The sequence below is a fragment of the Gopherus evgoodei genome, chromosome 24, assembly GCF_007399415.2.
Source record: "Gopherus evgoodei ecotype Sinaloan lineage chromosome 24, rGopEvg1_v1.p, whole genome shotgun sequence".
Taxonomy (NCBI): Eukaryota; Metazoa; Chordata; order Testudines; family Testudinidae; genus Gopherus; species Gopherus evgoodei.
The window spans coordinates 9292504-9314629 of NC_044345.1; the positions used below are offsets into that span (position 1 = coordinate 9292504).

General features: G+C 49.3%; 1 protein-coding gene across 5 annotated transcripts in view; it reads left to right on the forward strand.

Moving 5' to 3' along the window:
* The first annotated feature begins 281 nt into the window (after positions 1–281).
* The window catches only part of USF1 (upstream transcription factor 1), a 32034-nt gene continuing 10189 nt past the window's right edge, over positions 282–22126 (forward strand). For 2 of the 5 annotated variants that reach the window (XM_030541949.1, XM_030541950.1), the window contains exons 1-3: positions 282–405; positions 20887–20976; positions 21633–21682. In XM_030541949.1, the coding sequence (XP_030397809.1) occupies positions 20969–20976; positions 21633–21682 (58 nt within the window). In that variant the 5' untranslated portion in view covers positions 282–405; positions 20887–20968. Of the gene's footprint in view, positions 406–20391; positions 20433–20520; positions 20750–20886; positions 20977–21632; positions 21683–22126 lie in introns of those variants that run through there. The other 3 variants (XM_030541946.1, XM_030541947.1, XM_030541948.1) reach the window with 3 other exon arrangements.

Consider the following 22126-nt stretch of genomic DNA (forward strand, 5'->3'; position numbering starts at 1 on the left):
CACCGCTTGGCCCAAGGCATTCCGCGCTACCGGAAGTCAGGGGGCATTAAGGGAGCCTCGCCGGAAGTTGGCAGGGAGAGCGCACCGAACTAAAATGGCGTCCGCCGGAAACAACGGAACACAATGCCACGTACTAAGATGGCGCCCGCTCGGGAGCCCTGACGCAAGGTGCCCGGCACTAAGATGGCGGCGGGGAGGGGACACGAACTGCGCAGCGCGCCCCTTACTAAGATGGCGGCGAGCGCTGGCTCAGGAAGGGGCGGGGCCGGGTTATCGCCCTGTTTCCGCCCTGCCCGGTAATGGCGGCAGCAGCGGGGGGAGGGGGCGTTGGGCGAGTGCGCATGTGCAAATCTCCATGGAGAGAAAAGGGGGTGAGAGAGCAAGAGGGATAAAGGGAAAAAACAGGTAATGGGGCCGTGGGGGGAGGCGCTAAACGTTACTGGCGCGTTCGGCCCCCGTGGCCCGGCTGGGGCGGAAGGGGCCGGGGAGCGGCTGCCTGGGAGGTGCCCAGGCTGGGGGTGGCCCTAGGCGGGGGGTACAGGCCGGGCCGGGGGTGGGCCTAGGTTGGGGGAGGGGCTGGCCTGGCTTTGCTCCCTCCCATCCTGGCATCTCGGGGCGGTGCTGGCTGCGCCTGGGACTGGGGTGGGCTGGGGACTGCTGGGGGGCGGGGGTGCAGCCCCCCGTCACCTGGCTGGGGCATGTTGCCCCCCCCTTTGCCCCAAGTGTGCTGTAGCCCCCCTGACCGCCCCCTTTTGTGAGAGGCCGTGGGGCCCCCTCCGTTCTCGCCTGGGATTATCGGGTGGGCCCCTTCCACCTCCCTGCCGGGCGCTCTGCAAGCCCACCCCCTGCCCTGAAGAGCGCTGGGCATCGCAACGACAGGCGCCGCGGTGGTGAACGGGGTGTCAGACCCTGCGGAGACCAGAAGAGAACAGCTGAATGCGAGAAGCAGCGGAGGCACCAGTCAAACCAGTGCCTCATCACCAGCAATAGACAGAGCTCGCTGCCGGATTGTTACTCGCCTGGCCTCATCCTCCCTGGTCTCTGTCCCTTGACTGGGTTTCTGCATGTGTTGGAGGGAAGATTTTATTGGGGGATCTGTCTGGTGCTCGTCAGACAGCAAACCTCTTCCCTTCTCTCCTCCCCTGCCAGGTGTCATGGGTCCATCCCCTCCTCTGAGTGCCCCTGTTTACACCAACCTGATCACTCCTTTCTCTGTAATCGTCAGTCATTCATCAGCCATATCTTATCAGGAGCTGCATAGCTGCCTGTTTCCTCCATGCACAATAATAAAGGCTTTTGTTGTTATCATGTGATATCGCACCACCACCCCTGTTGGGGGAATAGAACTGTTTGCGTTTCTGTGCTGAGTCTTTGTGGTGAGATGGTGCGTGTGCGTCCAGGGAATACACAGGGTGCTGCTTGCGCTGTCTTGCAGTCATGACATCCTGGTTTGCACAGGGCGATCTGTTATGATTGTGCTTGATTTATTTTTCCATTTTATGTGGGCCTCACATACAGTTTACTTTTCTGTTCTAATGTTTAGATTGTTGCAAACACAAAAGAGACAGAGCTTACAGCTGGTCTAAACACAAAGTGACACTGGTTTAACTAAAGGTGTGATTTAAATTTGAACAAAACCCTGTGTAGATGCTCTTAAAGTGATTTAAACCTGGATTATATTGGTTTAGCTTCCCTCAGGAAACAGCCAGCTGTGAGCTAAACCATGCAGCCAGTTTTAAAGTGATATCAGTGTCCATGAAAGGATTTGCACAGGTTTAACTGAAATTGGCCTCTAAACTGATGTGAGTTCTGTGTGTAAACAAGGCCCTATAATCTTTTGCAGAAGTTGCACTAAACTGATGTAAATCCCTCATTTGATGCTGTCATAAACAGATAGCTAAGGGTTAATGTCTCTTTCACCTGAAACACCTGACCAGAGAACCAATCAGGAAACCGGATTTTTTCAACCTTGGGTGGAGGGAAGTGTGTCTCTGAGTCTTTTGTCTGTCTGCCTGTTTCCTCTGAGCTTTGGAGAAGTAGTTCTATTTTCTAGTCTTCTGTTTCTAAGTGTAAGGACAAAGAGATCAGATAGTAAGTTCTATGGTTTCTTTTCTTTGGTATTTGCAGGAATATAAGTGCTGAAGTGCTTTGATTTGTATTCTTTTTGAATAAGGCTGTTTATTCAATATTCTTTTAAGCAATTGACCCTGTGTTGTATCATCTTAATACAGAGAGAACATTTGTATTTTTTCTTTCTTTTTTATATAAAGTTTTCTTTTAAGACCTGTTTTCACAGAGCTTGTGTCTGTGTATCTCTCCAGGAGCATCTGGAGGGGGGAAGGGAAAAAAGATTATTTCCCTTTGTTGTGAGACTCAAGGGATTTGGGTCTTGGGTCCCCAGGGAAGGTTTTTCAGTGGGACCAGAGTGCCCCAAAACACTCTAATTTTTTGGGTGGTGGCAGCAGGTACCAGGTCCAAGCTGGTGACTAAGCTTGGAGATTTTTCATGCTAACCCCCATATTTTGGACGCTAAGGTCCAAATCTGGGAATAAGGTTATAACATGGTGGCAGCGGCGGGATATAGACAGAATCCAGAAGCCAGTAGGAATATTATATTTTTCTTTTCTCTGCTAAGGGCTTTTTAGCAGAGAGAAACAGTTTGGTTTTAAAAGGGAACCAGAGAGAATTTTTTTTTTCTGCTCTCTCTAGCAGTTGTGGTTTGCATATTAAGCGAGAAGACTGTTAAGGGTCTTTTGTCATGCAATAGCCCTCCCATTAGGAGGCAAGTAGCAGCACTTATATGCATGCAAATAAAGTGGTTTTTCTGGTTTCCCTTCATTGAACATTAGCTAGAGAGAGAAAAGGAAAAAAGCACTGTTGCTAGGCAGACTTCAGGAGGCAACAGAGAGCCTGCAGTTCAGAAAATAAACACCGGAGGGCACCCCAACACAAGAAAACAGGAACCATGACTTCTAAGGCAAAGATTGACGCCGAAGAACAAATCAAAGACGCTGAACACAGGCGACAGATGGAGATGAAAGAAAAGGAAGAAAGCCTCAAACTGGCAGCCTTCCAAAGAGAACAGGCAGCCCAAGAGGCAGCACACAAAAGAAAACTAGAAGAAGAAGAGGTGGCCCACCGCCGAGAAATGGAAAAACAACAAAAAGAGAATGAAGAGAAGGAAAAACAGAGAAAACATGAACTGGAGATGGCAAAAGCTGGGCTGCATGTGCCAGCCAACCCTAACCACCCGGCGCCAAGTCTTGCTCCACAGCACAGGAAATTTCCCACCTACAAGGCAGGTGATGACACCGAGGCCTTCTTGGAAAATTTTGAAAGAGCCTGTCTTGGGTACAGCATCCCCGAAGACCAGTACATGGTAGAATTAAGGCCACACCTCAGTGGACCTTTAGCAGAGGTGGCAGCTGAAATGCCCAAGCCGCAAATGAATGACTATAAACTTTTTCAAACCAAGGCCAGATACAGGATGGGGATAACCCCAGATCATGCCCGTCGGCGCTTCAGAACCCAAAAATGGAAACCAGAGGTGTCATTTCCCAAACACGCCTACTACATTGCAAAAAACTATGAGGCCTGGTTAACAGGAAACAACATTCAAACCTTGGAAGAAGTGAACCTCCTCATACAAATGGAGCAGTTCTTGGATGGTGTTCCTGAAGACATCACACGGTACATACAAGATAGAAATCCCAAAACTATCGCTGAGGCGGGGGAGATTGGAGCCAAATGGATGGAACTGGCAGAAAGCAAAAAAGCTACTGTCAAGGGGAACGATTACCCCAGGGGGCACACAGACCATAAACCCTACAACCGAGGACAGCCAAAGACCCTCCATACCACCCAAGTAAAGCCACAGATACCCTACTCTTCAACCTCACCAGTCTCCAGTAACTCACCTCGGCCCAGTGACCCATCAGATGGAAGATGCTTTAAGTGTAATGAACCGGGACATATCAAGGCCAACTGTCCCAAGAACACCATGCGAGTGCAATTCATTACACCACCATCACACCAAAGATCCCCAGGCCCGGATGCCTCTCAAATACCCTTGGAGCGAAGGGAAAATTTGAGAGTGGGCGGAAAGAAGGTTACTGCGTGGAGAGACACGGGGGCACAAGTGTCAGCTATCCACCAATCCTTCGTTGACCCCAAATTCATCAACCCAAAGGCCAAAGTTACAATTTACCCCTTCATGTCACAAGCTGTAGACTTGCCTACAGCTCAACTGCCTGTCCAGTACAAAGGCTGGTCAGGAATGTGGACTTTTGCAGTCTATGACAATTATCCTATCCCCATGCTACTGGGGGAAGACTTGGCCAACCAAGTGAAGCGGGCCAAGAGAGTGGGAATGGTTACCCGTAGCCAAACCAGGCAAGCTTCCAGACCCATTCCTGTTCCTGAGCCGTCCACAGACGCCCCGTCTGTGTTACCAGAGACCCAGACAGAGGTAGTGGACCCGGATTCCATGCCTACCACTGAAACAGCCACAGCATCTCCAGTACCAGGCCCGGAACTGGAACAGCAACCAGCACCAGCAAGTGCAACCACATCTTCAAACTCAACGCCAGAGGGCGCCAGCAAGCCAGAACTGGCAGAAGCAAAAAACAGCCATACCCAAAAGGCTCAGCCAGAGCCTGAAATACCCTCAGGTGCACCAGCGGAGAGCGGTTCACCAGCAACGGAAACAACCCCATCACCTACATCGCTTCCAGAGGGACCAAGCCCAAGTCCACAGTCTGAGGAAGAACTGGTGACCCCAGCCTCAAGGGAACAGTTCCAGGCTGAGCAGGAAGCAGATGACAGCCTTCAGAAAGCGTGGGCGGCGGCACGGAGCACCCCACCGCCTCTCAGCTCTTCTAATCGATCCCGGTTTGTTATAGACCAAGGACTTTTATACAAGGAAATTCTTTCTGGTGGACACCGGGAAGAATGGCAGCCGCAAAAACAGTTGGTGGTTCCAACTAAGTACCGGGAGAAGCTCTTAAGCTTAGCCCATGATCATCCCAGTGGCCATGCTGGGGTGAACAGAACCAAGGACCGGTTGGGGAAGTCCTTCCACTGGGAGGGGATGGGCAAGGATGTTGCCAAGTATGTCCGGTCTTGTGAGGTATGCCAAAGAGTGGGTAAGCCTCAAGACCAGGTCAAGGCCCCTCTCCAGCCACTCCCCATAATTGAGGTCCCATTTCAGCGAGTAGCTGTGGATATTCTGGGCCCTTTCCCAAAAAAGACGCCCAGAGGAAAGCAGTACGTACTGACTTTAGTGGACTTTGCTACCCGATGGCCAGAAGCAGTAGCTCTAGGCAACACCAGGGCTAACACTGTATGCCTGGCCCTAACAGACATCTTTGCCAGGGTAGGTTGGCCCTCCGACATCCTTACAGATTCAGGGTCTAATTTCCTGGCAGGGACCATGGAAAAACTGTGGGAAACTCATGGGGTGAATCACTTGGTTGCCACCCCGTACCACCATCAAACCAATGGCCTGGTGGAAAGGTTCAATGGAACTTTGGGGGCCATGATAAAAAAATTCATCAACGAATTCTCCAATAATTGGGACCTAGTGTTGCAGCAGTTGCTGTTTGCCTACAGGGCTGTACCACATCCCAGTTTAGGGTTTTCACCATTTGAACTTGTGTATGGTCACGAGGTTAAGGGGCCATTACAGTTGGTGAAGCAGCAATGGGAGGGGTTTACGCCTTCTCCAGAAACTAACATTCTGGACTTTGTAAGCAACCTACAAAGCACCCTCCGACACTCTTTAGCCCTTGCTAGAGAGAACCTAAAGGATGCTCAAGAAGAGCAAAAGGCCTGGTATGACAGACATGCCAGAGAACGTTCCTTCAAGGTAGGAGACCAGGTTATGGTCTTGAAGGCGCAACAGGCCCATAAGATGGAAGCATCATGGGAAGGGCCATTCACGGTCCAAGAGCGCCTGGGAGCTGTAAACTACCTCATAGCATTTCCCAATTCCTCACTAAAGCCTAAAGTGTACCATGTTAATTCTCTCAAGCCTTTCTATTCCAGAGACTTACAGGTTTGTCAGTTTACAGTCCAGGGAGATGATGCTGAGTGGCCTAACGGTGTCTACTACGACGGGAAAAAAGACGGTGGCGTGGAAGAGGTGAACCTCTCAACCACCCTGGAACGTCTGCAGCGGCAACAAATCAAGGAGCTGTGCACTAGCTTCGCCCCATTGTTCTCAGCCACCCCAGGACGGACTGAACGGGCATACCACTCCATTGATACAGGTAATGCTCACCCAATCAGAACCCCACCCTACCGGGTGTCTCCTCATGCCCAAGCTGCTATAGAACGGGAGATCCAGAACATGCTACAAATGGGTATAATCCGCCCATCTACCAGTGCATGGGCATCTCCAGTGGTTCTGGTACCCAAACCAGATGGGGAAATACGCTTTTGCGTGGACTACCGTAAGCTAAATGCTGTAACTCGTCCGGACAACTATCCAATGCCACGTACCGATGAGCTATTGGAAAAGTTGGGACGTGCCCAGTTCATCTCTACAATAGACTTAACCAAGGGGTACTGGCAAGTACCGCTCGATGAACCTGCCAAGGAGAGGTCAGCATTCGTCACCCATGCGGGGGTGTATGAATTCAATGTCCTTCCTTTCGGCCTTCGAAATGCACCCGCCACCTTCCAGAGGCTGGTAGATGGTCTACTAGCTGGACTGGGAGAATTCGCAGTTGCCTACCTCGATGATGTGGCCATTTTTTCAGACTCCTGGCCCGAACACCTACTACACCTGGAAAAGGTCTTTGAGCGCATCAGGCAGGCAGGACTAACTGTTAAGGCCAAAAAGTGTCAAATAGGCCAAAACAGAGTGACTTACCTGGGGCACCAGGTGGGTCGAGGAACCATAAACCCCCTACAGGCCAAGGTGGATGCTATCCAAAAGTGGCCTGTCCCAAGGTCAAAGAAACAGGTCCAATCCTTCTTAGGCTTGGCCGGATACTACAGGCGATTTGTACCACACTACAGCCAAATCGCTGCCCCATTGACCGACCTAACCAAGAAGACCCAGCCAAATGCCGTTAAGTGGACTAATGAGTGTCAAGAGGCCTTTACCCAGCTTAAGGCGATGCTCATGTCTGACCCTGTGCTCAGGGCCCCGGACTTTAACAAGCCATTCCTAGTAACCACAGATGCATCTGAGCGTGGTATAGGAGCAGTGCTCATGCAGGAAGCAACAGATCACAACTTCCATCCTGTCGTGTTTCTCAGCAAGAAACTGTCTGAGAGGGAAAGTCACTGGTCAGTCAGTGAAAAGGAATGCTATGCCATTGTGTACGCCCTGGAAAAGCTACGCCCATATGTTTGGGGACGGCGGTTCCAACTACAAACTGACCATGCTGCACTAAAGTGGCTTCATACTGCCAAGGGGAACAACAAGAAACTTCTTCGTTGGAGTTTAGCTCTCCAAGATTTTGATTTTGAAATTCAACACATCACAGGAGCTTCTAACAAAGTTGCTGATGCACTCTCCTGTGAGAGTTTCCCAGAATCCAGTAGTTAAAAAGTGTTCTTAAAATGTAAAAGTCTGTTAGTTATATACTTAGTAGTATATGTAAAGGTGCATGTGTTGTATTAATCTGTTTATTTTCAAGTTCTAGAAGGAAATTGCCGCCAGTGAGCTTCCCCACTGTCTGCAATTTGGGGGGCGTGTCATAAACAGATAGCTAAGGGTTAATGTCTCTTTCACCTGAAACACCTGACCAGAGAACCAATCAGGAAACCGGATTTTTTCAACCTTGGGTGGAGGGAAGTGTGTCTCTGAGTCTTTTGTCTGTCTGCCTGTTTCCTCTGAGCTTTGGAGAAGTAGTTCTATTTTCTAGTCTTCTGTTTCTAAGTGTAAGGACAAAGAGATCAGATAGTAAGTTCTATGGTTTCTTTTCTTTGGTATTTGCATGAATATAAGTGCTGAAGTGCTTTGATTTGTATTCTTTTTGAATAAGGCTGTTTATTCAATATTCTTTTAAGCAATTGACCCTGTGTTGTATCATCTTAATACAGAGAGAACATTTGTATTTTTTCTTTCTTTTTTATATAAAGTTTTCTTTTAAGACCTGTTGGAGTTTTTCTTTACTTCAGGGAAATTAAGTCTGTACTCACCAGGGAATTGGTGGGAGGAAGAAATCAAGGGGAGAGCTGTGTGTTGAATTGGCTAGCCTGATTTTACATTCCCTCTGGGGGGAATAGGAAAGTACTTTTTGTTTCCAGGATTGGGAACAGAGAGGGGGGAGTCTCTGTGCAGTTTCACAGAGCTTGTGTCTGTGTATCTCTCCAGGAGCATCTGGAGGGGGGAAGGGAAAAAAGATTATTTCCCTTTGTTGTGAGACTCAAGGGATTTGGGTCTTGGGTCCCCAGGGAAGGTTTTTCAGTGGGACCAGAGTGCCCCAAAACACTCTAATTTTTTGGGTGGTGGCAGCAGGTACCAGGTCCAAGCTGGTGACTAAGCTTGGAGATTTTTCATGCTAACCCCCATATTTTGGACGCTAAGGTCCAAATCTGGGAATAAGGTTATAACAGATGCTTATAACCAATTTTAAACCAATATATCTGTGTAACTTTTGCATATAAACTTACTGACACAAGCTAAACAACATAAAACAGGTTTAAATCAAATTTAAAATGTCTATGCAGAGTTTTGCTCCAGCTTAACTAAATCAGTTTAAAAAAAAATCTGTAGTGCAATTTTATTAGTAGACCAGGCCTTAGGCAAATATGATGCACAGGTTGACAGTTTCAGGCCATTTTGTGCAGTGATGTTGTGGTGAAGATACCACCACTGGAAGGCTTTGCACAGGAATTGGGTTTGAAGGTGGAGAGGTAAGGTGCTTTGCATGTGTGACTGGTCTGAGCACAGGGAGTGGTATGGAAACTATGTGAAGCTAGGAGTGGGAGGAGGTGACAAAGGGAGCAGGTGAGAGAAAATGCAGAGGCAGGGGAAGAGCAGCGATATAGCCAGTGTCAGGCTATATCAGTGTTAGGAGTTAAGTGTTAAATGTGAGGATGTGGAACTTGACTCAGGTGAGACAATCCAGTGAAGTGGGGGTAGGTGTTGACAGCAGCAGATTGCTGGTGATGATTTTAGCAGGAGCTCTAGACTGGAGAGGGGAGAGGTGAGTAATGCTTTACCTTTCTAGGCACACTCCTAAACTTGAGAGCTTCACAAACAAATCTCTCTACGGACTTTCCCTTAATCAACAAGAGGCTGATTAAAATATCCTTGTACTAGCGCTAGTGGAAAGTCTTCCAAATATCTAAGGCCCTGATCCTGCAATCTGCCCTGCATGGGTGGACTCTTATAGTGGGCATTGTGGCTCCTCCTGGGTATAAGTGGCCTGCTCACAGTATCAGGGCCTAATCATGCGCTGCTTCTTGATACATTAAAAATAAATCATTCTTGTGTGTTTGTGTAAGGTGCATAAAAGTGAGTGCCCACTGGCTGTGCTGTTTTATTTAGCAAGAGTATTCACAGGCCTCTGCCGAGGAACTTTCTGCTGTTAGCACATAGATATTGTGGTAAGATTAGCTTCTGCCTACATTTAAGTTGTTGCTCTTGAAACAAAATCGGCTGCTATGTTAAACTTGGCCCATAACTAAAAAAACCCCAAACAAGCCTGTGCCCAATAGAAATGCTTCAAGTGCTTTGAAAAAAGTTCTAGTGCAAACAGTTGTTCAAAGGTGAATAGACGTTCCCCTGCCCTGTTTGAAACCCAAGCCTTGCACTCTCAAGAATGCGAAAGTGAAACTGTCATCCAGTGTCCAAGTGGGGAGAGATGATTGAAGGAAACAGAAGGTGAGGGGTCAGGAGTTTGAGTTTAAGATTTTTTTTTCCCACTTCTGAAGTGATTTTGGTGATAAACTCATGTTTCTGTGTGATCCTTGAATTTGACTCTGTAACTTCAACTTCGTTTAAAAAATGTAAATAACAAAATTATTTTTAAAATGTTGTGGGCTTTTGGGGGGTGGAGGGGAGAAACGGGAAAGTGAATCTAAAAAAGATTGCACCCAGTGAGTTTTCACTCGTGTTACTCCGCAGAGCGAATACAGCTGTGAGAGTTGGATCTTCTGCAGTGAGTTGCAGAGTCTTTATTCAAGGAGTTAATCAATTGTTTGATTGGTCTCTTCCTTAAATGATACTGTCTAGTTACCAAACCATTTATTAACCTCTAACTGCAAGCTTCCTACTCATAATGCCTCAGCTTATTAAAATGTGGTGCTACAAACAATAAATAATAATGTTACACTGGGTATTTTAAAATCTGTATCTGGGGCTTGGCAAAGTCTGCTTGCTGGTGGTGAGTTGGCACCTTTCCCTGGAGATTAGGGTCGTGAGAGAGGCTAAAGCATCAACTTCTGTAGAATTCTATAGCTCATGATTTTATTATGTTTAATTTTTTGAACGATTTTGGTTCTAGCTGCAGAGGAAACCATTCAGATGAGACCCTCAGCTCTTGTGTTGGCCTGAGTTTGCAGATTGTCCTTTTTGCAGCTTGTAGCTTGCCCAAGCAGTATTGGGGCAAAATAAATAAGACAGGTCACTCTTCATGCAGCTGGGCAGAGCCCTGTGGTAGCTGCAGACAAGAGTAGTGTTGTCACATCTGCCGCTTGGAAAAGTTATGTGCAGAAGTAGCACTAGAGCAGGCATACAGGAACGGGGGACTCAGAAAAGATGCTGGGTAGGGGTACTGTAGCAGAGACTGCCATCTTCTTGCAGTGCCTGGGGTAGGTCTAGAGCTACCTTCTCCTCCTGCTGCTGCTACCCCACATAGTCATGAATCTTGGGGGCAGGAGGAGGGCAGAAGAGAGCATCTTCCTTCTGTTTCCCCTGGAAAGCTGGACTGCAAATATATCATACGTTCTGTTCCCAGCGAGAGGCAGCATGAAAAGCTGGTAGCAATGCCAGCACACTTAATGTTTAATTTATACCGAGCTTTTCATTCATAAATCCCCAGGGGTTTTACAGCTGTGAGTGCAGTCATCCCCATTTTACAGATAGGAAAACTGAGACCAGAGGATATCGTGAAGGCCAAGACCATAACAGGATTAAAAAGATTAGATAAGTTCATGGAGGATAGGTCCGTCAATGGCAATAAGCCAGGATGGGCAGGGATGATGTGTCTCGCCTCTGTTTGTCAGAAGCTGGGAATGGGCGACGGGGGATGGATCACTTGATGATCACTGGTTCTGTTCATTCCCTCTGGGGCACCTGGCATCGGCCACTGTCAGAAGACAGGACACTGGGCTAGATGGACCTTTGGTCTGACCATTCTTATGTAGTAATTGGCCCAGGGTCACATAGCCAGTGAATAGCAGAACTGGCACTAGAATGCTGGGGTCCTGACTTTGTCTGCTGCCCAGTCTGGGACCCAAGCACACTCCACATGGGGCTCTACCTTTCTTTATGATGTCAACAGCTTTTGCAGTTAAGGTGAATGGGGCAGTTCGCCCTTCTTGGCTCTTATTCCAGGGTGTCTGCCGACTCCGTCAGGCACCACTTACACTGTGGTCAAGTTTTCAATCTTTTCCTGTGTGTGTGAGAGCTAGGAACATTCTCTGAACGAAAGCTGAGCCTATAATGCCTAGCATGGAGTTCAGCCCCACCCCCAGGCCCATCTATTAATATGGTCTGTGGTAGGTAGAGGTGTAGGACCCCTACACAGGTATCACTCATGGTTCTTGCCAGTGTCACCTCCCTCTCATATGTTGGCCTCTGGGCTAATAGGTTTTCTCGGGCTAGTAGATGTCTGGTACCTTTTCCAAGCCTTGTCTTTATTATGGGTGTAAGAGCTGGAAGGAATCCATGTTCAGCAGGAATCCATGTACAGCATGGATGTCTTGCAGCTAGAGATCCAGGAGGCTCCTTTCATCAGGGATTTCTGAGAGTTCAAACAAATGTCCACATGCTGCCATCAGTCTCTTTTCTGGGTCTGTCCCTTAAATTGTCACAAGAGCATTAGAGAAATAGAGGTTAACGCTGCAGGAGCGTCCTCTTCTTCAGTAAAATGTCTATTTACAAAATATGCTCCAGCTTTTCACTTTAGTGGTCATTTATTTCCTGTTCAGTGAGTTAGTTAGAAAAAACAACTTGTTGTCAGATACTATAGTTAGCTTGCTCATACTTCCTTCTTCCAGCTGTGAAAGATCATTCCAAAATATCACCAGAGAGAGAGAACATAGAAATAGGACAAGCCAATGGTTTTGTTAGATCCTTTCCTTAAAGGAATGCTGCCTTTTGCCTCTGCCTGCAAACTTCTCGCGGATAACACCTTAGATTATTAAAGTGGAATTTTTAAAATGCAGTAAACTTACCGACCTAGCTTGGACAATGCATTTGAACTAGTCAGTTCAATTTCTGATTCTAGTTAACTGCATTTTTAAGATTTGGCCTGCCAGCATCCCAGGGGCATATTGATGTAGTGGGGTGAAATGTTTTCAGGGGATTATTATAAATGTTTCATGGAAACATTTCATGTCATTTAAGGTCATAAGGAACCGCTAGGTCATCTACTCTGACCTCCTAACAGTGTTGCTAACTCTTGATCATGTCTTGTGATATTTGGTGTTTTTTCTTTAAGGCCAGCAAGGTAAGAGTATCTCAACATTTAAAACGCTAGGGTAGCACAGTTGCAGCACTTCAGTGACAAGAGGCATTCTCCTATCACTCTAGTTAATCCACCTCTCCAAGAGGCAGTAGCTAGGTCAACAGAAGAATTCTTCCATCGACCTAGTGGACCATACACCAGTGGTTAGATCATCATAGTACAGGCAAGTCTCATCTTACGCGCATTTAACATGTGCGAATTCAGCTTTGCGCGGTCGGCAAAAAGAAGACAATAAAAAAAAGAGAAAAATAATTTAAATACTGCACCTGTAGTGCGGGCGATTCCGCCTGCTATTACACTCAATGTAATTTTGACTATATCTGATTTTCGTTTTACGTGATTTTCGCTTTACGCACAGACAGCGGAACATCACCCCAGCATAAGATGAGACTCGCCTGTACAGATATGTCTACACTACAAAGTTATGTCAACCTAATTTACATCAGTATCGAGCCACCACTGTTTTTAGATCACTTGTGTTTGTGCACGCTTTGCTTCTTGTGTCAGCAATGTGTGTCCTAACCAGGAACGCTTGTATTGATTGGACTGTCAATGTAGGGCATTGTGAAATGGCTCCTGAAAGCTGGTACCAGTTGATGTAAGCAATCCCATGGCTACACTGACACTGTGTTGACACATCAACGTGACTCTACGCTGCTTGGGGACGGGGTGTTACTAAATCGGCATTTACATCGTCAGGAGCCACATTGAAGTGAAGACACTTCCATAGCTGGGGTGATGCAAGGCAGCTTACGTCGATCTAACCAGGCAGTGTAGACCAGACCTATGTCTTTCAGGGTCTGTGGATTTTTCACATTCCTGAGAGAGGCTATGCCGATGTAAGTTCCCAGTGTAGACCAGCCCAAAGTCACGTAAACACCCCAATAACCAGGCGAACGTACACTATTCATCAGTTATCACAGGGCAGCTCCAAATCCTTCACAGTACCTCAGTTTGGGGCAAAAATATGGCCTGGCCCTGTCCCCGACAGTTGAACAGTGTAAACCCAGAGTGAGCATCTACATCAGGGATAGGCAACCTATGGCATGCACAGCACGCAAGCTGATTTTCAGCGGCACTCGCTGCCAGGGTCCTGGCCACCGGTCCGGGAGGCTCTGCATTTTAATTTAATTTTAAATGAAACTTCTTAAACATTGTTAAAACCTTATTTACTTTACATACAACAATAGTTTAGTTATGTGTTATAGACTTATAGAAAGAGACCTTCTAAAAATGTTAAAAATGTATTACTGGCATGCGAAACAGACCTGGCACACCGCTTCTGAAAGGTTGCCGACCCCTGATTTACATGCTGGGGTGAGCATTCCCATTGTAGTGATCATATTTGAGAGGTTTAGGGACATTTCTTTGTCTGGTTTCTGATATAATCCTGGAACCGGCATTTGCTGCCTGCAGTAGGGGCAGCAGTAATATAAGGGGCCAAATTGATCCTTGTCTTCAAGACGCTAAGCAGGCTCAGAGTGTTGAGATAAACTCTGACCTCACAATGATAGGGACTGAACGCAAAGTGGCTTGGTTTCACCTGGTTCTTGGTTTTGAATTGATGTAGTTAACTGGAATAGAATTCTGGGTGGACGCTCTTAATTTGATTAGATTGATTTTTAGCTTTCATCGATCCCTTGCCCACTTAGGCTAAATCAATCTTTACTCTCTTAAGTTCTTTCCATCTAACGACTGTGTGACATATCCTCTATCTAAGGGACATATCTGGCCCCATTATTCTAGTATCTGAGCACTTCACAATTTCACCTCACAATCCCCCAGTGAGGCAGGGCAGTGCTGTTATCCCTGTTGTACTGATGGGAAACTGAAGCACAGATCAGCTAAGTGATTTTCCTAAGGTCACACAGCAAGTCTGTGGCAGAGCAGGGACTTACACCCAGTTCTTCCACATCATAGGCTGGTGCTCTAGCCACCAGTCAATCCTGCGCCTCTGCTGATGGAGATGCCGAGTCTCAGCCTGTTTTTTAGTAGAACTTGTGTCCTCGTCCCAGACGTTGCCCCCTATTTGATGTTATCGGCCCCCTGTTGGCTATCTCAGCTGAAGGGTCAAGCAATGAATGGGGTCATGGAGGTGGCCTCTCTTTAATCAACTAGAGCAGCTTCTTCGGGGGCCTTGGAGAGGAAGCTCGAACAACTGCTGTCCATGCTGTCACCTTCCAACAGCTAAACCAGAGGGGTTCGGTATCCAGAGAGTCAATTCATCTCCCTTCCCCAGCACTGTCCAAAAACTAGCTTCTCCTGCTCCCCCCACCCCCGCAAATATGAAAATCCTCTCTCTGGGGCTGGGAACCCAACAGCCCTTACAACAAACTGTGAGACTCTGGAGTCAGCCAGCTGGAGGATAAAATCAATCATTTCCCTGCTTAGTGGCATGTTAATGAATGATTCATGTGCAGAGTACACTGAGCAGGGGTGATCCCTGTTATGCAACATGGAAGCAAGAAGCCTAAAATAAACAGCGGCCCAGGCAGATGCCAACTAAAACACTTGACTAGGAGGAAAAGAGAAACAGAGCTCTAAAGAGACAGCCAGGGAGCCTGGTGGATGAGGAGCAGAGGGGACACTTGAGTTACTGCTTCAGTTTCTCTGTGGAGACAGGGAGCCTGCAGAGATGAGAGCAGACTGTAAACGGAGGCAGTATTCTCTGGTGCTCAGAGCAGGGCATTTGGGGCAAGTCTTCACTTGGAAATAAGGTTTGTTCCTAACTGATGGTAGCATCCTAGTGAAGACAAGGCAGTTTGTAGCTTCTGTGTGTGTTAGCATGTCGAGGTGAAGGCTGTGGGGAGACGAGATGTATTTGTGTGTTCATCCTAACTGCGTTCCAAGGGCTTTCTCACAGCTACGTGCACTGAGATCTCCTTATGGTGTTACTTCAGTTCACTTCAAGCCGAGATTTGGCTGTCCCAGAATCAGTATGTGCTGAAACAAACTGGGGCTTTTAGTCCGCTGCCTGATCCGCAGAGGGCCTCTACCCCAAGTGCAGTGGAAGCAGGTTCTGCTGTCTAATTATAGTCGTATAAAAAGATAGCAGAGGGGGACATAATGGGGGCAGAGCTGTGCTGTTAATTTTAGTGGGGACTAAGGGCCACCCAGATCCCTGAGGCAGCTTTGGACGCCTCTACGGAGATCGGGTCAGCTGAGATTTGAAGCAAACTGAGGAGTCAGCGAGGTGGAGAGAGACAGGTGCTGCAGAGGAGAAGGCACTGTCACTCCTGGTGGCAGAGGAGGCCCGAGTTAGGTCAGCAGTGGAGTGGCAGCAGAGAGACATGGTCCAGAAAATGAGATGGACCAAGTCCACAGTGGGTGTTTAAAAACAGAGGAGGATCCAGAATCAATTGTGGGGGTTGGTGGCCAGGGTGAGAACAGAAGGCAGCTGTAGCAGAGAGTGGAACTGCTGCTTTTGTTCGGTGCAGGGAGACTTTTGTCTATAAGGCACTTGAAGATCCTTGGTTGAACAGTGAGTGATGGGGATAAGATAGAAGTAAGGCAGGTGATAGGGTTACCGCTAATGACCTGGGCATGGCCAGATTAGCTTTTTGTGGGTCTGGTGCCAAACGTATTTGTGGGCCTCCATTGGGGAAATAGGGCCTGTGATGTGGGGGTGGTCTGCAGAGCAAGGGGCCGGTTGGGGGCAATGTGCCACAATGGGAGTGGCCCCACTCAGCCCAGCATAAGGGCACCATTTACAAACCCACAACTGCTAGACACACACTGGCCCACCCAGCCCTGTGCTGCCAATGTGCCCCTTGCACACTGCCCCCCTGCCCAGTGCCTTGCCCTTATGCCCAGCACCCCCTTACCTAGAGACTTCCCCCACAGATCCCTGTGCCCAGCACCCCCTGCCCAGAAACCCCTCCTGCTGACCTCCCTCTGCCACTGCACAGCACCCTGCACACCATTCCCCCACCCATAGATCCCCTGCTGTCCAGCACCCCCTTCACAGCTGTACAGCACCCCGTGTTCCTGAGGGAATTCTGCATCAAACTTTGTGCATAATATTTTAAAATTCTGCAATTCTATTTTTTACAGTAAATAAATGTGGAAGCTCCACCACGGCAGTGGGGAGCACAGGTCACTGAGGTGGGAGAACACCCTGCAGCCTCCCCTGCCCTCCTGGGACAGGGACTTGGCAGTGAGGCTGAACCTGACCCTGACACAGTACAAGGGCCAGGCCTGACCCAGAAACACCCTGGGGCCTTGCCCCTTTTGCGCCAGGCACACCACATGTGGGCAGGGAGGCTCAGCCTGGCTGCAAGATCCAAGTGCAGAGCGACTTCGTGTGGAGGGATCCACATGGGGGTAAGAGGGTTCTGTGGGGTGCAGTCTGGGTGCAGGCAGCTCAGTGGGGGATCTGGATGCACAGGGAGGTGCAGGGGCAATGGGAGTGTGCAAGGGGGACCAAGTGAAAGTGGTTGGAGCTCAGGGAAGGGGGGTGTCTAGGTGCAGGGGAGATGGGGTTCATTTGGGTGAGGGTCCAGGTGTAGGTGGTTGGGGCTCAGTGGGGAGGGTGTCTGGGGGTGCTCATTGGGGTGGTACAGATGCAGGGGAGGTGGGGCTTGTCAGGGTGGGGGTTTGATGGGTCTGCTTAACAGGGGAGCCCCAGCTGCTGCCAAGGGGATCCGTATGCTAGGCCCCCACTTCCCCTGTGCCCTTCTCTTCCCCATCCCATGCCCCTTCCCCACCGCTCCATCTTCTCCCTAGGCTTGGGGGGCAGGGAGGAACCGCTCCCCAGCACGAGCTGGCGGAGCGTGCTGCGACCGTGTCGCTCCACTTCCTTCCGCCCCGTGATTGAAGGGCAGACTGACTTCACACTCATGGGGCGGCACGAAGTGGAGTGACTTGGCCCCAGCCTGCTCTGCTCTGCCCCCCTGGCTCCCAGCCTTGGGACTGGGGGGCAGGGGGTAACTGTTCCCCAGCACTCACTGGTGGCACGGCTGGGAGCTGGCGGTGTGGAGGAGGATGGGGCTGGGTTGCTCCTCCACTTACCACCACCTGGGTTTGTGCAGGGTGCCTGACCCCTGCTGCAGTCCTCAGGGGAAGGGCTGGAGGGGGGCAGAGCAGGGGTTGGAAAAGGCAGGGCTGGGGCAGAGCAAGGGGTGGGAAGAGGCGGGGGCTTTGGGGAAGAGGCGAAGTGGGGCCAGAGGCAGCTTTCCTGGGGATCGGGCTGGCTGGGGCCCCTTCTGACTCTGGCCCGGCACCACTGGGGCCATGGTAAAACTGGTACTGGATCTGGGCCCCCCCAGGTGTCTCCTTGGGGTGTAACAGGAACCTTATTACTAGATAGATCTAACTGCCTGTGGTGCTGCTCAGAGCACAGAACAGAGTCCTGTCTCTGGCTGGAAGAGCACTTCGGGTCTGGGGCGGTGTGAGCAGGAAGCAGTCATGGCAGAGGGAAAGCTATTGTAAGCAATGAGGCCGCACAGAAGGTGCAAAACCAAGAAGAGGCGAAGGAGGCAATAGGTAGAGGTGTGTGGAGGGTGAGAGGGTGCAGGGTCACCAACTGGAGGAGAAGGGGGATGGCTAACACATTAAAAGCCATTGAATGGGATTCAAGGAGGCAGGAAGATAAGATGGTTTTACCATGGAGCACTGGACATACATAATTTGGTATTGAGCTTCATACAAGATAAAAGTAGTGCATGGTAAAGAGGGTGAAAGCTTGTAACTGATAGATCTCAAAATGTACTTGTTAATGGGGAATTATCATCAGATGAGACTGGTTTCTAGTGGCACCCTGCAGGATTGGGTCTTCGTCCAGCACAGCTTGTTATTTTTGTCAACGCTCTAGAAGGAAATATAAAATAATTGCTGATAAAGTTTGCAGGTGGCATACACGTTGATGGAGTGGTAATCGATGATATGTCACGTACACAGAGTCATGGGGATTGATTGGTAAACTGAGTGCAAAGATCATGTATTTTAACACGGCCAAATGGAAGATCCTACATCTAGGAACAAAGAACACAGGTCATGCTTACCTACGTTTGGGGGCTGTATTCTGGAAAGCAGAGATGCTGAAAAGGGCCTAAGCACCCTGGTGGAAACCAAGGAACATGAGCTTCCAGCATGATGCATGGCAAAGAGCCCTAATGTGCTTCTTGGTTGTACAAGCAGGGGCATGTTGGGAAGGAGTGGGCAGGTGGTGATAACTTTGTCTACGGCATTAGTGTGACTATTTCAGGAATAGTGGGTTCCTTTTGAAGTACGGCCACCAGACCTGGAGGTGGAAAATTGATGGGAGGTCAGAAATTGGCAGGGGAGGGATAGCTCAGTGGTTTGAGCATTGGCCTGCTAAACCCGGGGTTGTGAGTTCAATCCTTGAGGGGACCGTTTAGGGATCTGGGGCAAAAATCTGTCTGGGGATTGGTCCTGCTTCAAGTAGGGGATTGGACTAGATGACCTCCTGAGGTCCCTTCTAACCCTGATATTCTGTGATTCTATTAAATGAGTTAAAAGAATGATCCAAGGCCTGGCACACCTGCTTTACAGTGAGAGTTAAGCAGCTCCATCTATTCAGATTATCAAAGAGAAGGTTGAGTGGCTACTTGATTAGTCTCTCAGGGGTTCCCAGACTGGGGATTGTGACCCAAAGGATTCCAGGGGGTGGTGGTCAGAAATTGAAAATGTAGAGAGGTGGGTGTGCCAGATCTTCACAGTGTTTTGTGGTGCCCACAGCCGTACACATATCTCACAGAGTGGGTACCACTTTATTGGCCAGGCTTGGGGAAAGGCAGCAATACCCTTGGGGAGGCTCAAGGGCTAACTCCTCAAGGTCATGTTGGTGAGATTGCCTGGCAGAGGGGACCCATCCCAATGTTCCTGCATGGGGCAGGAGAAGAGGGCTGGGCCAGGAGAATCAGCACCATGTGACAGGGACAATGCACAGATCCCTTGTGCCTTCTCCCCCAGCAGCTACTGGTACCTGGCACTGTCGGGGCCAGGCAGGCACCTCTGATACTGGGACGGGCCAAGCAGACGCCTGCGGCACGAGTAGTCACCCTCTGCCCACCTCAGCACTGCCAGCACCTGGTATTGGTGCCTCTCCCCAGGCCTGGCCTGAGCTTTTCCCACTGACCCCAACAAGTCCCTTTCCCTACTCTCCCAAACACCCCTAATGCCTCTTTCAGCCCAGCTAGCCACTCCAGCACCCAACTCCCCTTAGGATCTCCCCCCTCCTGGGTTTAGGACTTGGTCTCCTTCCTGTCTCCCCCATCAGTGTATTATGAGAGAAATTTCTGAGGGGCATCCCTGGTAGGCTGGTGGGCTCACTGTCTACCCCTGGTCCAAGCCTGGAGATCGCATTGCCAGAGGTGATCCCAAAGGGGGCCGTGGCATGAAAATGTTTGGGAACCACTGGTCTATATGTATGTACACAGGGAGAAGAGATCTGAGAGTGGAAAGCTCTTGGATCTAGCAGGCGAAGGCAGAACCAGGTGCCAATGGCTGGAAATTGAAGCTAGACCCATTCAGACTAGAAATAAGGTGCATGTTTTCACCAATGAAGGGAATTAACCTTTAGAACAATGTCCCGGGGATGTGATGGGTTCTCCATCATCTGAAAGCACTTGTCTACATTACTCACAGGATTGATGGGCAGTGATCAATCCAGCAGGGGTCGATTTATCGTGTCTAGTCCAGACGTGATAAATTGACCCCCGAGCGCTCTCCTGTTGACTCCAGGTACCGGAGCGAGAGGTGCAGGCGGAGTCGACGGGGGAGCAGCAGCAGTTGACTCACCGCAGTGAAGACACCGCGGTGAGTAGATCTAAGTACGTCAACTTCGGCTACGTTATTAACATAGCTGAAGTTGCGTAACTTAGATCGATTTCCCCCCCCCCCCCAGTGTAGACCAGGCCAAAGTCAAGACTGGATGTCTTTCTAAGCCAAGATACTGGGCTGGGTGCAGGAAGTGCCGTGTGATGTTCTCTGGCTGGAGTTGTACAGGATGCCAGACAAAATGGGTGAGGAGGAGGAGATAAGTCTATAACGTCACCAGCTTGTGAGGCTGAGAGGTGGAAGGATTGTTCGATATCTCCACTCAGAGGAGGCAGCGAGAGGGCTAAGAAGGAAAGGTGAGCAGTTCTGTGTGGGGCTCCCAAGAGGAGAGATTGCCAGGCAGTTAGAGGCTCTTGACTGGAGGAAAGTGTGGGTTGTCAGTCTTCAGCGTGTGCACCCTGCCTTTGAGAATTTGTGTTCCTCCTTCCCTCAGGGTTTGGAAATCAAGGCTGTGAAGTGAGAGGCACAGGGGAGAATCCAAGACCTGCTCTTCTGATGCATAACAGAGCAAAGAGATGAAGGGGTAAGTACCAGAGAGACAGATGCATCTTTAACCAAGATGTCGTTATCCAAATGTTACTCTGCCATTGACATGAAATAAGTGATAACTACAGAGCTGCGAACAGGGGGTCTCCAAATCCCTTCCCCTCTCAGTGGCTCAACTTTCACTTTCTTGACTCAGTTGATGAGCTCTCTCTGAGGGTCGGTCTGCACTGCAATCCGGACAGCATGTGTAGACATACCTGAGTTAGCCTGAATCGGGCAAACTGGCTACAGATAACAACGTAGCCACTAGCCGCCCAGCTCCAGTGCTATTTTTAGTGAGCTAGCCTGGTTATGCCTATGCCTGCTGCAGTCACGCCTCCTGACTGCAGTGTAGACATACCCAAGTAAGTCTTCCGGGCAGACAAGACCTGAATTTTTGATGTAAAAACACAAGCAGTTAAAAAAAAAAAAAAAAAGTAACTTTCACTGTAGCCGACCCAGATGGGGAAGAAGTCAATTACCATCTTTTCTGTTCCACAAGTCGATTTCCCCTCTGGCTAATCACGTTCCACTTGGGGCTCCACTTTTCGGAGCACCTGTGATACTGGCCCCACGTCACCAGCCACCACTGTGGGAGCCTTGTTGTGCTGCTTGTTGGGTTCTGACCTCACTGGTGGCTTGTTCTCTTTGCAGACAGCAGAAAGCGGCTGAGACTGAAGAGGGCACTGTGCAAATCCAGGAAGGTGAGGGGCGACCTCCATTCCCAGCTTTGGCATTCTGGAGCCAAAGCTCTGCCTAGGAAAATGCCACGATTGGGCACTGTTGTTCTCACTGCCAACACCCAGGGTGGGATTCCTAGGGAACTGGTGGTGCTGTGTCACCGTTTCCAATGCAGCCCACGTCAGAGGTGCCAGGATCTCTCTGCCATCTGACGGCTGTCTGGCGGGCTGTGTGAATTGATTTCAGATGGCCGGGGAGGGGAGGTTGCAGGTCCTGGTGGAATTGCTATCACAGCTGGAACCCATCAGTCCCCTAGGAATGCCAGCTTGGTCTGTGACAGAGATGTAAGAACCTGGCTGTAGCAGAGGTGGGATAATCTGCCCCCCACGTTAGGTCTCTATTAGAGACTGGCTTAAGCCCTGAAGCATGAGGTTTAATATCCTTCCAGAATTGTTAGCAGGAATGTT